General features: G+C 39.9%; 2 protein-coding genes across 2 annotated transcripts in view; one reads left to right on the top strand and one right to left on the bottom strand.

Moving 5' to 3' along the window:
• cog5 (component of oligomeric golgi complex 5) overlaps positions 1–9,768 on the top strand; it is a 64,089-nt gene extending 54,321 nt beyond the window's left edge. Inside the window, exons 13-22 of the mRNA XM_034673462.1 lie at positions 154–315; positions 417–516; positions 629–739; positions 4,017–4,079; positions 4,546–4,649; positions 6,477–6,714; positions 6,810–6,886; positions 7,298–7,424; positions 8,456–8,535; positions 9,168–9,768. Coding sequence (XP_034529353.1) covers positions 154–315; positions 417–516; positions 629–739; positions 4,017–4,079; positions 4,546–4,649; positions 6,477–6,714; positions 6,810–6,886; positions 7,298–7,424; positions 8,456–8,535; positions 9,168–9,303 — 1,198 coding nt within the window. The 3' untranslated portion in view covers positions 9,304–9,768. The remainder of the gene's footprint in view (positions 1–153; positions 316–416; positions 517–628; positions 740–4,016; positions 4,080–4,545; positions 4,650–6,476; positions 6,715–6,809; positions 6,887–7,297; positions 7,425–8,455; positions 8,536–9,167) is intronic.
• Positions 9,753–12,805, bottom strand: ndufa5 (NADH:ubiquinone oxidoreductase subunit A5). Its single transcript, XM_034673464.1, has 5 exons — positions 12,709–12,805; positions 11,645–11,689; positions 11,120–11,236; positions 10,769–10,834; positions 9,753–9,952 (listed from the first exon to the last, which is right to left on the bottom strand). Exons 1-5 carry the CDS (start codon positions 12,727–12,729, stop codon positions 9,851–9,853), a joined length of 351 nt encoding a protein of 116 aa, XP_034529355.1. The 5' UTR covers positions 12,730–12,805; the 3' UTR covers positions 9,753–9,850.
• Positions 12,806–13,341: the final 536 nt, after the last annotated feature.

Below are 13,341 nucleotides of genomic sequence, written 5' to 3'. Positions count from 1 at the left end.
AGGACGTTACACAGAATGTCAATATGAGGCGGTGAATTGATTGTTGGTATCATAACACATAATATTAGATGTTGCAGGCAAAGTGTCTCTGTCTTCTCGTGTCTTCTCCGTTTTCTTTACGTGTTGCTCTTAAATATCTCTTTCTGTGTGCAGCCCAGAAAAAGCTCTGAAGGACTCTCTGCAGCCGTACGAGGCGGCCTACCTGTCCAAGTCCCTCTCTCGCCTGTTTGATCCCATAAACCTTGTGTTCCCGATGGGCGGCCGCAACCCGCCGTCCAACGACGAGCTGGACAGCATCATCAAGACCATCAGCAGGCGAGTACAGAAGACACAGCATATATAACAACTTATAGGATCTGTGGTTATTAGTATGGTCCCTTTGTTTTGATGGATAATAACTTGTTCTGGGTCTGCAGCGAGCTGAACGTAGCCTCAGTGGATCGGAACCTTTCTCTGGCTGTGGCGAAGAACGCTGCCAAAACCGTCCAACTCTTCTGTGTGAAGTCTGAACAGCTGGTGTGTTTATAACTATATATGTATCAAATATATATCAATAAAACAATGCATAGCTTGATTTGAGTCGCTAAAAAGTTAATTCAAGCGAGTATTCATCCTCCTCTCTCTGCAGCTGAGCACTCAGGGCGACGCCAGTCAGGTGATCGGTCCGCTCACAGAGGGTCAGAGGAGGAATGTCGCTGTGGTGAACTCTCTCTACCGTCTGCAGCAGGCTGTCGCAAAGGTAAGAAGCTTTATGTTTTTATTGATGTGAAGATATAATACAGAAGTGTGAATCCCCTAAACATGGATCACGGCGGCTTGTTGCACCAAATATTGCGCTATATTTTTCCTGCTATCACCCATTCACGCCCGTAAAGTTGTGCAGCTCTGTGCCGTTTGCTCTTGTCTTGCGTCTGCTTGTGGAGATGAGCTGTTAGCATCTCCACTCTCTGCAGCACAGAGCTTCACTACACACTCGTATCCTCACAGAGCTCAAACCCAGTGTTTTGAGAAGTTGGATCACGCAGGTGTGGTGCAGACTCCAATCTTCATAACTTCATAATTGATCCTGTAACTTCATTTTAGCATTTGGTTACCTGCCACAGATATAAATCATCATAAAAGTTACAGGTTTTTATCAAAGTGGCTTTCATAGTTAACTGAAATTTTCACTTCCAACTTCAATCAATCAGACTTAAAAAAAAAAAAAAAAAAGATATACATAAAAATAAAAATAGCAAGACCCCCGTTTTGTTTATGCACACAATATATGCAACAATAATAACAATAAAATAAAATAAATAAATAAATGAAAAATAAAAAAATTTACTTTTATTTATTTATTTTTATGCATTGTCATTATTTGTGTCTTTATTTGAATGTTTGTAAAAACCCATAAAATTCAAATCATAAAAAAAAAGAATAAAAAAGAAGAAGTTGCTGAACGAACTGAGGAAACGCTCTCATGATAACTTCATGAGGAAACACTGGAGGAAACGTAAGATGTTAAAATTAAACACAAGAAATTAAAATCACCAAAATAAAATACATTTCTAAGATAATAAAACACTAAAATATTAAACCATTAAAAGAAAATAAGATGCTATACTTAAAATGAATAGATAAATAATTAAATAAAAAGTGACTAAAATTTGAACTAGATAATAAATAAATAAAGTAAGGTGAAATAAAACTGCTATAAGAATAAAACTCAGTTAAAAGTGAGATGAAAAACGTCGGTCTGGAGTTTGCTTTTAGTTGAACTTAAAGTAGTCACCTTTAAATAACACATGCTTAACAGACATTAAAAAGTCCTTATATTGGGCTATTTTAGGTCATCATGTAAAAAACACTAGTCGGCTTGCCTTGCACCAGGCTACATCGCAGAGAAGCTTTTAGTGTATGAAGCCGGAGGGCCTCTCAGATCCTTCGGCTCTGCCAAGAAGACTAGAATATCGAGACTTTTAAAAGTAAACTAAAGACTCATCGACTAAGTCTGGCTTTTATTTGTCATTGTTTTTTATAACATCTTTTAATTTATCATTTATTATATTTATTTTAATATTCTATTGTTTTGCATTTTTATTATCCAGTTACTGATATGTAATGCTATTTTTAGTGCTTTTATTAACCTTAGACCTTTATATTTACCTTTTTTGTTGTCTAAACTATTTATGTTTTATCTTTAATTTACTTATTTATTCAATATTTATCTTTTTTGTTAAATTATAAATATTTTATTGCAACTGGTGTGCATTAGTCTTTACTTCTAAATCCATTTCTGTTTTATTTTTAGTCATTATATATTTAATTTTTATTTATTCAGTCGCTGTAATGCACTTTGAATTGCATTTGATTGGTATGAAAGGTTCTCTATAAATAAAGCTTGATTGATTAAAGAGGTCAGAAACAGAAAACTCTTTGCACTTCTGCTTTGAAACGAGAATCAATAAACAAAATAGTTTACAGGTTGAAAGTTCATCTTCATCTGATCGACTTAACTCAACCAAACTTTCTGTTTTTATTTGTCTTCTTCTTACCTGTTGAATCTTTGTGTAGTTGTATCATTATAGTAGTTAATTTATCTCCATTGGTTGTCAGTCTGAGCTCTGACATGGCACACACAACAGCAAACACTCCATCCTCTGACTGTGTGTGTGTTTGGATTAGTAACCGCGCCTGTCTGTGGGAGGAAGCAGAGGAAATTGAAGGAGGAAAAAAGGAAAAGCAGTGAGGGTGCAGTGTGTTCTCAGCTTCCTCCATTAAACATGTATGCTGAGTCCTGGAACAGCAGCCGGCTGATTAATAGCATTAAAAAACAGATTACTGCGGCATTAAATATTTAACCTCCAGACTTTAAAATTTAAACCCGTGAACAAAGAGAGAGAATTTATTCCAGGCAGGCGGACAGAGGGATGGAGGTTGTAAATAGTAGATTAGTGTAGTCAGAGTAAAATTAGAGGACGAGTAAAACGCCGGATGTTTTTAGCATCAGTCAGGCATCTCAACAACAGCCTTGTTGTTAAAAGCAAATCAGCTGGCTGCACACGCTCAGTGCACTTGATCGTCAGGTGACTTTAGTTTGAGGATGGATGCTGTCTTTCTGATACTGGTGTGACATCACATGTTTGGATCAAGCAGCAACGTCTGGGGCTAAAAAGTGTAGCCAGTGCAGAGGGTTCAAAACTGCAGTTCCTTAAGTGCCCACTAGAGGCTGGCTTCAAAAACCCCGGAGACCCTGTTAGCATCCATGTTAATGTCACTGTCAAATTAAAGATAGCTCATAGTGCGCTCTAGAACACTACGCTCCCAACATGCAGGCCTGCTAATCGTACCTAGAGTCTCTAAAAGTAGTATGGGAGGTAAAGCCTTCAGTTATCAGGCCCCTCTCCTTTGGAATCATCTACCAGTCAGGGTCGGGGAGGCAGACACCCTCTCTACTTTTAAGAGAAGGCTTCAAACTTTCCTTTTTGATAAAGCTTATAGTTAGAACTGGCTCAGGCTTGGACCAGCTCTTAGTCATGCTGTTATAGGCTTAGACTGCCACACTGGGATCCTGTCTTTCCCTCTCTCTCCTCTGTCTGCCTGTCTCTTACTTTAACTCTTCCTGTCCCATTAAAGTTACTAACCATAGTCCTTTCTGGAGTCCCTGAGCTCCCTTGTCTCATAGGTTCCTCTGGATCTCTGCCGTATAGATGTGCCAGACTCCAGCTGCTACAACTACTACTATCCGTCTCACCACTATCATCTCTCTCTCTCTTCATCTCCCTCTATCCCTCTCTCCAACACAGCAGATGTGTGTCTAACATGAGTCTGGTCCTGCTGGAGGTTTCTGCCTGTTAAAGGAAGTTTGTCCTTGCCACTGTAACTTGTTAAACGCTGTAATGTGGTCTGTTCATGGTGGATTAAGATGAGATCAGACTGAGTCCTGTCTAGAAGATGGGACTGGATCTTATCTTGTCTTGATGTTGTTTCAAACCATGTTGTTCATAATTTTTTTCTGCTGTTGTGTTTTGCAGATCATTTCAGGACTGGGTTCAAGTCCAGAAGCTGCTGCAGAGGCTCTCTCTTCTTCTCTGGAGGTATCACAGAAAACTATTATATTTATGATTACTGTCTTTACTGCTCTTTATTAATATGCTTCACAGAGAACAATGTCCTCCTGATTTTGATACCATGACAGAGGTTTTATGTCAGTTTACAGAACGCCTGAAGCTCAAATACTTTGAATTAGAAACCTGGAGCCTCATTTTAAATGTTTTTGTACGCATACTCTCCATAAGGAAAGGTCTTAGATCTTTTATTTTTAATCAAAGCTTCGTAATTTTTTTGCTCGCCCTCCTTTTAGTCGTTTTTTAATCCAGTTAACAGAAACTTTAGACATCTCGTTCAGGCAACAGGGAGCCTCTAAGACACAGGTAATGATCAGTAAAGTTAATGTGATTCAGAGGATCTGTGAAGCTGCTGTCAGGTCCTGGTCTGGACCTCTTCTCTTCCTCCTCTGTGGTTTTATTCCCTCTCAGGTTGAATGTTTGTCTCTGGTTTCAGGGCGTTCAGGCCCTGATGAGCAGCGCCGTGCAGCCTCTCCTGCAGTCAGTCAGCGACTCCATCGAGGCAATCATCATCACGCTGCACCAGGAGGACTTCTCAGGGTGAGACATTTTTAGTGTCCACTGCAGGAACCTTACCTGAAGTACCATCATGTCCTGGTGCGGATTATTCTCCTTTAAATGTTTGTCCAGACTTCACCTGGGAATCTGCTTCTCTCTGAGTGAGCAGTGAGCCCTGAATCTCAGTCACTAACAGTAAAATGATATATGAGGTGGTTTCTAACTCCTGACAGCTGCTCTCAGGTCCTGCACTCATCATGTCCAGCCACCAAGGACTCACAGCTCATAGATCCCCCGCTGTCCACTGGATTAATTAGTGAACTACGTCAGATCCAGGGGCTGTTCAGCATTCTTAGTCACAGTGACACAACCTTAGTGCTCAGGCGTTCTCAGTCGGTGTTTCTGAACCTTCTTGTTGGGCATTCTATCTTTGCATAGACGGGATCTTATCTACTGCTGGGAAATGACTTTGGAGAAATACCGTCACAGGGATAATTTGTGGATTGCATTAATTTTCTTCTTTCTTTTAATGGTTTAATATTTAATCTTTTATTATCTTAGAAATGTATTTTACTTTGGTGATTTTAATTTCCTGTTTTGAGTTTTAACATCTTATTTTACCTCCAGTGTTTCCTCATTAAGATGACATGAGAGCGTTTCCTCAGTTCGTTCAGCAAATTTTTATTTTTATTTTTATTTATTTATTTATTTTATTTTATTTATTTTAGTGTTTTTATTACTATTGTTGCATATTGTGTTGTTAGCCTTAGGATTATGGGGTGGGTTCGGGGTCGGGGCTGGGGCTGGGATCTTAATTTATTCTATTTTAAGCTGTTTTTCTTGTACAGCACTTTGTGTTACAATGTCATTGTATGAAAAGCGCTTTATAAATAAAGTCTGATTGATTGATTGATTGAATTGCATCAAGTCATGACGCGTTGTATCGCAATGCTGCACATCATGTTGCAACACATCACAATGCTTTCTTTCACATCTCATAACATCTCTTATCCTACCTTATCTCTTATTAAAGCTGGGGTAGGTAGTCAGATTTAGATACACTTTTTGTTATACTGGTTAAAATCATCTTTATGTCCCGATGGAAATCAATACATAATGTGTGGGGGGTTTAGACGGAGTCTTGAGGAAATACTACATTCAAATTCATGCTAGTTTTCTGTGACTACCAACCCTACCTTTAAATAACCTATCACATTATACAATGAAATTGTGTCTGCTGACACGTTGATGTCATAACGCGGTTTATGCTAGTTGTAAACTGGTTAAAATTACAGTTGTAGTTGTAGACATTCTCCCCGTTCTCCACCACATTTAACATACAACTTTAAACCCTGATAAGTGAACTCTTGGATTTTTTAACTGGAAGAAACAAACACTTGATTTATGGGGGTAAACTATCTGATGGACCAGAAACTTGGTCTAAATGTCTAAGATGTTGCTGACTTATGAAACAGAAGCTTCAAACTGTAACAGTGCTGGTTACATGTAGGATACAGTTCATGATTTGTTTTAAGTATCCACAGCTCTTCAGGAGAAATGTAGAACCCTTACTGAAAATAAATGTAAACCACTGATCTTTAATTGAAGCCTGTAAATGTTCTTTATTTCTAATTGATGCACATGGAGCTGTTCAGAGCTTATGCAGGCTGTCAGCACTCCCTGGTGGACACATTTGTAACTGAGTTCTGTTCTTACTCTTGCTGGCTCAACACTGGATGAACTGATGAAATAAAAGCCTCTCAGTGAAAATGTAATAGTGCATGTGTCTCTGCTTCAAGATGCAGAGTGATAATCAATGTGTGTGCAGCTTCTTTAATTTTAATGTCTGTCTGCGTGTCTTTGTCTCAGGCCTCTGTCTGCTCCTGATAAGCCGGATGTCCCGTGCTCGCTCTACATGAAGGAGCTGCAGGGCTTCATCACCAGAGTGATGGCTGACTACTTCAGACACTTCCAGTGTGTGGACTTCATCTACGAGAGCACAGAGGCCATCGCTCAGAGGGCCATCGAGCTCTTCATCCGCCACACCAGCCTGCTGCGCCCGCTGGGGGAGGGCGGCAAGATGAGGCTGGCAGCAGACTTTGCTCAGGTGAGGAAGAGGAGTCATGTTTTCAGTCATCTCATTAATGCAGGAATAACTTAACAGACAGAGGTATGACTGTGTGTGTGTCCTGTGTTTGTCAGATGGAGATGGCGGTGGCTCCTCTGTGCAGGAGAGTATCTGATTTAGGGAAACCGTACAGAATGCTGCGTTCCTTCAGGTGAGCAGGCTCTTACAACCGTCATCACAATCCTCTGCCAAATGATCAGTCCAAACACTGATGAGTTTAAACTGACTGTGTCCTGTGTGCAGTATTTAACATGACGTCCTGTGTGCAGTATTTAACATGACGTCCTGTGTGCAGTATTTAACATGACGTCCTGTGTGCAGTATTTAACATGACGTCCTGTGTGCAGTATTTAACATGACGTCCTGTGTGCAGTATTTAACATGACGTCCTGTGTGCAGTATTTAACATAATGTCCTGTGTGCAGTATTTAACCTGACGTCCTGTGTGCAGTATTTAACCTGACGTCCTGTGTGCAGTATTTAACATGACGTCCTGTGTGCAGTATTTAACATGACGTCCTGTGTGCAGTATTTAACATAATGTCCTGTGTTTGTGTTTAAGGCCGTTGCTGTTTCAGACCAGCGAGCTGATAGCCAGCAGTCCAGCAGTGGGTGACCTGATCCCCTACAGCACCCTGATCCACTTTTTCTTCACCAGGGCCCCATCAGAGCTCAAGTCCCCTCACCAGGTACGCACACACTGTTTGGTCTTGTGGACAGGGGCGCCGCAAGGGATTTTGGGCCCCATCACCACAGACCACAAGAGCCCTGTGTATCTGCTGTCAGTCACCATCAAAATATCTGATTTGAAGGTATTATTTGAGTAATCTCTGTGACATTAAAACAGACTAAATCACTCAATGCTTCAACCTGCCCAGCATCCAAAACAAACTATAGGCTGTAGCTTGTGTAGCTTAGCTATAGCTTTGCTTTTATAGGCTTTTTTAATAGTACAGATAGAGAGAGAGAGAAAAAAAGATTCCCACAGACCCCCCTCAATAATGCTAATTGACATGCTATGTTGCACACCTTCTTGTTCATTGGGTTAGGGGGAGTTGTGGTGAGACAGAGCACCTGCTGACATATCAGCTGCTGAGTCTGGTAGGGATGGCGGGGAATCCCATTTAGTATAATTAGCTCAAACGTAGTTCATCTCATTGTGGACATCAAACTAGCAAACAGGTTGATTTTAACCACTCAAAGACTATACCAACCTTTCCTTGAGAAAAACTGGGTGACATACTGTCGCCCTTTCTTCTCTCTCTCCTTTCTTTCCCTCCTTTTCTGGGACCCAGACTTTGTCTTTCCAGACATTTTAGCTGCCTTTTGCGCACACTGTGCACTGTGCAACTTCTCTCTGACTGCGGGGCACAGCCGATTAGCGTGACTCAGGCTGGGCTGTACCATTTCATGCCACTACAAGGGAGGGTTAATATGAATTTGCCCAACTAAAGTAGAGATCTATGATATACATTTTATGAAGACAAATGGACTGTTTTTAATTGCCTTTTTCTGAATAAAATATTATTAAGATTTTTCTTTTTTGGTATTATTATTTTCGGGCCCCCTGTCAGTCATGGGCCCTTAGAATCATCCTAACTATTCCCCCCATACGGCGCCACTGCTTGTGGATGATGGATTGCGAGTCTCGGTTCATCAGAGTTGTCTTGATAAGAAAGCAGTTGTGTTCTCACTCAGTTAACCAGTGTTCCCCCCACAGAGAGCAGAGTGGTCCATCGCACGTTACTCCCAGTGGCTGGATGATCATCCCTCAGAGAGAGACAGGCTCTCTCTTCTAAAGTAAGAGTTTTACTTTTGTTAATTAATTTAAACCTACAGATCTCTGGTAACATGTGGACCCAGTGTGTATGTATGAATGAATGTATGTATGAATGTATGTAGTATGTATGAATGTATGTATGTATGAATAAATGAATGAATGTATGAACCTATGTATGACTGTATGTAAGTATGTTTACTCATACTTACATACATTCAAACTTTCATACATACATACATAGATACACACATACATACAACATACAACATTCATACATAGATTAAACCAAAAAATGAAAAAAAAAAAAACATACTGTTGTGCTACTTTATTGGATGAAAAACATACTACAAACAAGAAATCATTCTATAGTGTGTCATCTTTTCACTCAAAATAAAGTCAGTATGTTGTTTTTTTCAAAGTAAAGTCATGCTAAAGTATGTCGTTTTTTCTTTCCAAGATAAAGTCACACTATAGTATGTTGTTTTTTTCATCAAGAAAAATGTCATACCATTGGATACATAAAATGTACATCAATTCATAAATTCAATAGATCAATAATAAATACATACACATTCATGCATACACACATTTTAAACACAAACTCATCTTTTCATGTGGTGTGACTGAGCTGTTTCCTGTGTTCTCCTCTAAGGGGCGCTCTGGAGGCCTACGTGCAGTCAGTGAGGGCTCGTCAGGGGAAGGAGTTCGCTCCCATCTATCCCATCATGCTCCAGCTGTTGCAGAGAGCCAGCAGCAGCAGCAGCAGCTCACAGGAGGTCCGTGCCTGAAGAGGAGCATCAGGTGTTTCTGTGCACTACGTCATGACGCCTTTAGCTTATTTAAGATTCAAGGGGCTGATTAAAGTCTGACTGAATGAAGGGACTCTCTGCAGAGGAATGTTAGATCTTACCTGAATCTCTGTAGTTTTCAAAGCTAACCGATGTTACACACTAAAGTTCACTACTTGTTGAATCATCCAGCTCGGAGTGCATGAAGGTGACTGAATCGAACCCTGCAGCAGAGATCACAGACATCTTGTTTTGCATGAGTTAGCTCAGGCTTGTTTTTTTTTATCCCTAAAGAACATTGAAATAAAGAATTTTCTCCAGTCTTTGGTGCAGTGGTTCAGATTCAGACACTATCTTTAACTGACTCATGTAATGATGTGTATATATATATATACACAGTAATGACATCAATCTGTGAAGTGTTAATTGAAGACTCTTGAGAATAAACGTAGGGATAATGTGGGACTTTTATTTTGTACAGTACTTCATTAGAAGCAGGAGATTGGGAAACACACACACACACGGAGTATGTATACACAGGGTGTATTCAGATCGGCCATTTCCACTGGTTGTGAGGAGGCTCCTCTATCAGCGGCTCCCAGGGCTTCCACTCAGACATCTTCCTGGAGAGAGCCAGCTCACACTCCGCCTGTACATTGGACACACACACACACACACACACAGGAGAACGTCAGAGACCAAATCAATAAACTGATCACCAAGTGAGGGATGACACATTCAAAAGGCGTTCTCTAGATCTATAGAAACACAGGGAGTGCATCTGTTATGAAATATCTTGTAGCCAATGTATCTAAATGACAGCTAGCCTACCTGTCGCTACACATCAACAAGATGTTTTCTATTGGTTAGAACAGCAGCATGCATTGCAACACTATTGATTGATTTATGTACAGACAAACAGTGCATTGTTTTGGTATTTAACTTGATTTAAACTGGATATATTGGTGTTTTAAAGATATTTGTTGGGACACTGGACCAGAGCTGGTCACCCAGGGTTAAGAAGTGCCAAAGGGTTCCATCTTGTGAACATTTAGTAGGTTATGAACTTTATTCAGCTTGAATATAGAGCTGCAAAAAGCAGTGTACTATCCACAGATGTGTGTCTAACATGAGTCTGGTCCTGCTGGAGGTTTCTGCTTGTTAAATGCTGCAAAGTGCTCTGCTCATGGTGGATTAAGATGAGATCAGACTGAGTCCTGTCTGTAAGATGGGACTGGATCTTATCCTGTCTTGATGTTGGGTCTTTGTTAATAATAGATCATAAAGTACGGTCTAGACCTGCTCTGTTTGGAAAGAGTCTGAAGATTTGTTGGGATTTGGTGCTTTATAAATAAAGATTAATGAATGAACACTGGAGTCTCCCTGACAGGACATCAACACAGAGAATGTAATGTATGTTCATCTGAAAGCAGGTGAAACGTTTACGACAGAATCAGGGACTCACCTGGAAAATGACTTCTTCAATCTGCCCACAGTTAATCTTCTTCTCCAGCTTCTCCACATCGGGCTCCTGTGTCAGGAGAAACACACACACCAGCATCTTTAACACGAGTGGGGCTATGTAGCAGATATGCTAACACAACATAAAATCTATGTATGAGTCGTGGTGTTTGTTGTCGATCTTTAAATGTACAAATAAGTTAACGGTTTCATCGTGGAGGACTGGAAGCAGTGAACCTCACAGGCTGTTGATCAAGTGAATGTGAACACATAAAGGAACAACTCTTCCTTCTACAGTAACCTCACTGACACTTTACTACGACAATGACATCACTGTTGTTTTTCACTGCTTTACCGCTTTGACGTGGTCGAACCGGTCGCTGATCAGCTGCTCGGTGTACTTCCTGTAGGCTGCGTCCTGAGGCATGGTCTGCACGGATGCCAGGATCTTTGAGTACAGGATCCTCAGACGCTGAGAGGAGCAGAGAGAAGAGGAGAGGGAGACGGTTTAAAGATGGTGTCTGTAGTATGATTCATATGAATGTGACCCTCTGTGATTGATCCAACAGTGTGAATGTGCTCGGCTTCTCTGCGGCCGTGGAGTCTGTTCTGCTACATGGATGTGAATGCTGGACCCTGAAGCCGGCCCTGCAGACGTCACAGGATGGATGCCACATCAAAATGCTGTGTCTCTTTCAAATGTACACACTATTGTTCTCGAGAGAGAGAGATGATGGAACAGATGCGTGGAGTATTGGGTTCAGTGTAGACCCTGCTGGAGGGCTCGTCTGAGGTCGACTGAATGTTAATTATTCTAGTGTTCAGGTTTGTCAGCACAGGACCGTGTGTCTGTGTGTTGTGCTGACCAGACGATGCTCACCTCATGTGGATTCTGGGACACTGCCAGGCCGACCAGGCCCGTCGTCTGGAAGAGAAGAAGAGTGGAGGCACTCATTTATTCTATTCATATCATAATTCTGTTCTTCCACGCATCAACTTCAAAACAACTACTTTTAGGGTTTCTAACCCTTTACACGACTCAAACATGTTTCATTTCAATTATGTATTTTATTTTCATACCCACCTTGATGTATTATATACATTATATTTTACTCATACACCTTTATTTATATCCTTAATAGAAGTACATAAACACAATCTGTACCCTTAAATATTTATGCTTCTATTTTTCTCTCCTTTTTATTTTTATTTCCATTTATTTATTATTTATTTATTAATTGTATTAACATATTTGTTGTTTCGTTGTAATAACAAAATATAATAACTAAATACAATTTTTGTTTTGCTAATAAAAACCAATCTTGAAAGAAAAAATAAGATACATCTGTCTTTATTTATATAAAAGGCTTATCTGACGGTAACATCATTGTAGATCAGAGCTGTCTGACTTTACATCTCTCATTAAAGGTCAACCTGGTGTGTGAGCTGCACACTAAACGAGAATTGTTTATATTCTGAGCTGCCTCAAACAACCAGAAGACTTTAACAATCTAAACTAATCTAAAAGACACTGAGAAGACTTCCGAGTTTGAATTAGCCAGGTTAGCAGAGCGTTAGCTAATGATGCTACCTGACGTGAGCAGTGCTGCGTTGGCTCTCACTTAAAAAAAACCAAACTGGACTTTTAATAAATCAGATTTTCTTTCAGCTTTCGTTTGAACTGATCAGAAATCTTCAGCCTGGTGAGGGATGTAATAACCCCAACATCTCTGCTAGCATACCTAGCAAAACAGCTAGCAAAACAGCTAACAAGCCAGCACCCCCTGGCGTCCCGTTAAAACTACAAACTCTGTGAGTGTGCATTAATCCAACACCACAGATATACACTCCGGTACACGTGACTAATATGTCGAATCAGTCAGTGATGTGTAATTCAGCTAACTTCTCCCAGAGACTAAAACAAATCATGACCTCTACACGTACCTTCTTTAGCAGACCAGCCATTCTCCTCTCGGTGGACAAGCTAGCGGCGACTTCCGGTGACGTAATGTAACGTCACCAATACCGGAAGCTTTTTTACGGCTGTTATTTCTGATGCTTTTCCCAAAGGTTTTCCATATTTAAGACAACTGTTATAATAATCTATCAGAAATTAATATTTAAATAACTAATCAAATATTTAAAATAAATAATAATCAGAAGAGAAGGTTTGCAATTGATGTACATATTTACATATTTGATGTAATGTTTTACTTTGTATTTAAAAGTCTGCATATTCCAGCTCCTGATAATTCTTCTTGGTAAATTCCACATCAAGAAATCAGAATGAAGTGCCTCCAAACCTCACTTTTATCGATTCACTGCAGGACTGACACTGTAAAACATCTCACCTGAACATGTGATGAACCAAACACCTGCAAAGACCATCAGTATTTTTTATATACATTGATTTTCTAAAATGAATGGTTGTCCTTTGTCCTGTAAAAAGTTTGTACATGTTTTTCACTTTGTGTTTATTAATTCAATAAATTCATTAAGAAAAAGGACATCAGCTACACTCAGAATATAATTTACAAAAAATACCTGTGCCCAAAAAAGTAAGAATAAATAAATATA

This window comes from Notolabrus celidotus, chromosome 21 (genome assembly GCF_009762535.1).
Source record: "Notolabrus celidotus isolate fNotCel1 chromosome 21, fNotCel1.pri, whole genome shotgun sequence".
NCBI lineage: Eukaryota > Metazoa > Chordata > Actinopteri > Labriformes > Labridae > Notolabrus > Notolabrus celidotus.
This window is presented reverse-complemented; position numbering and strand designations above follow the sequence as displayed.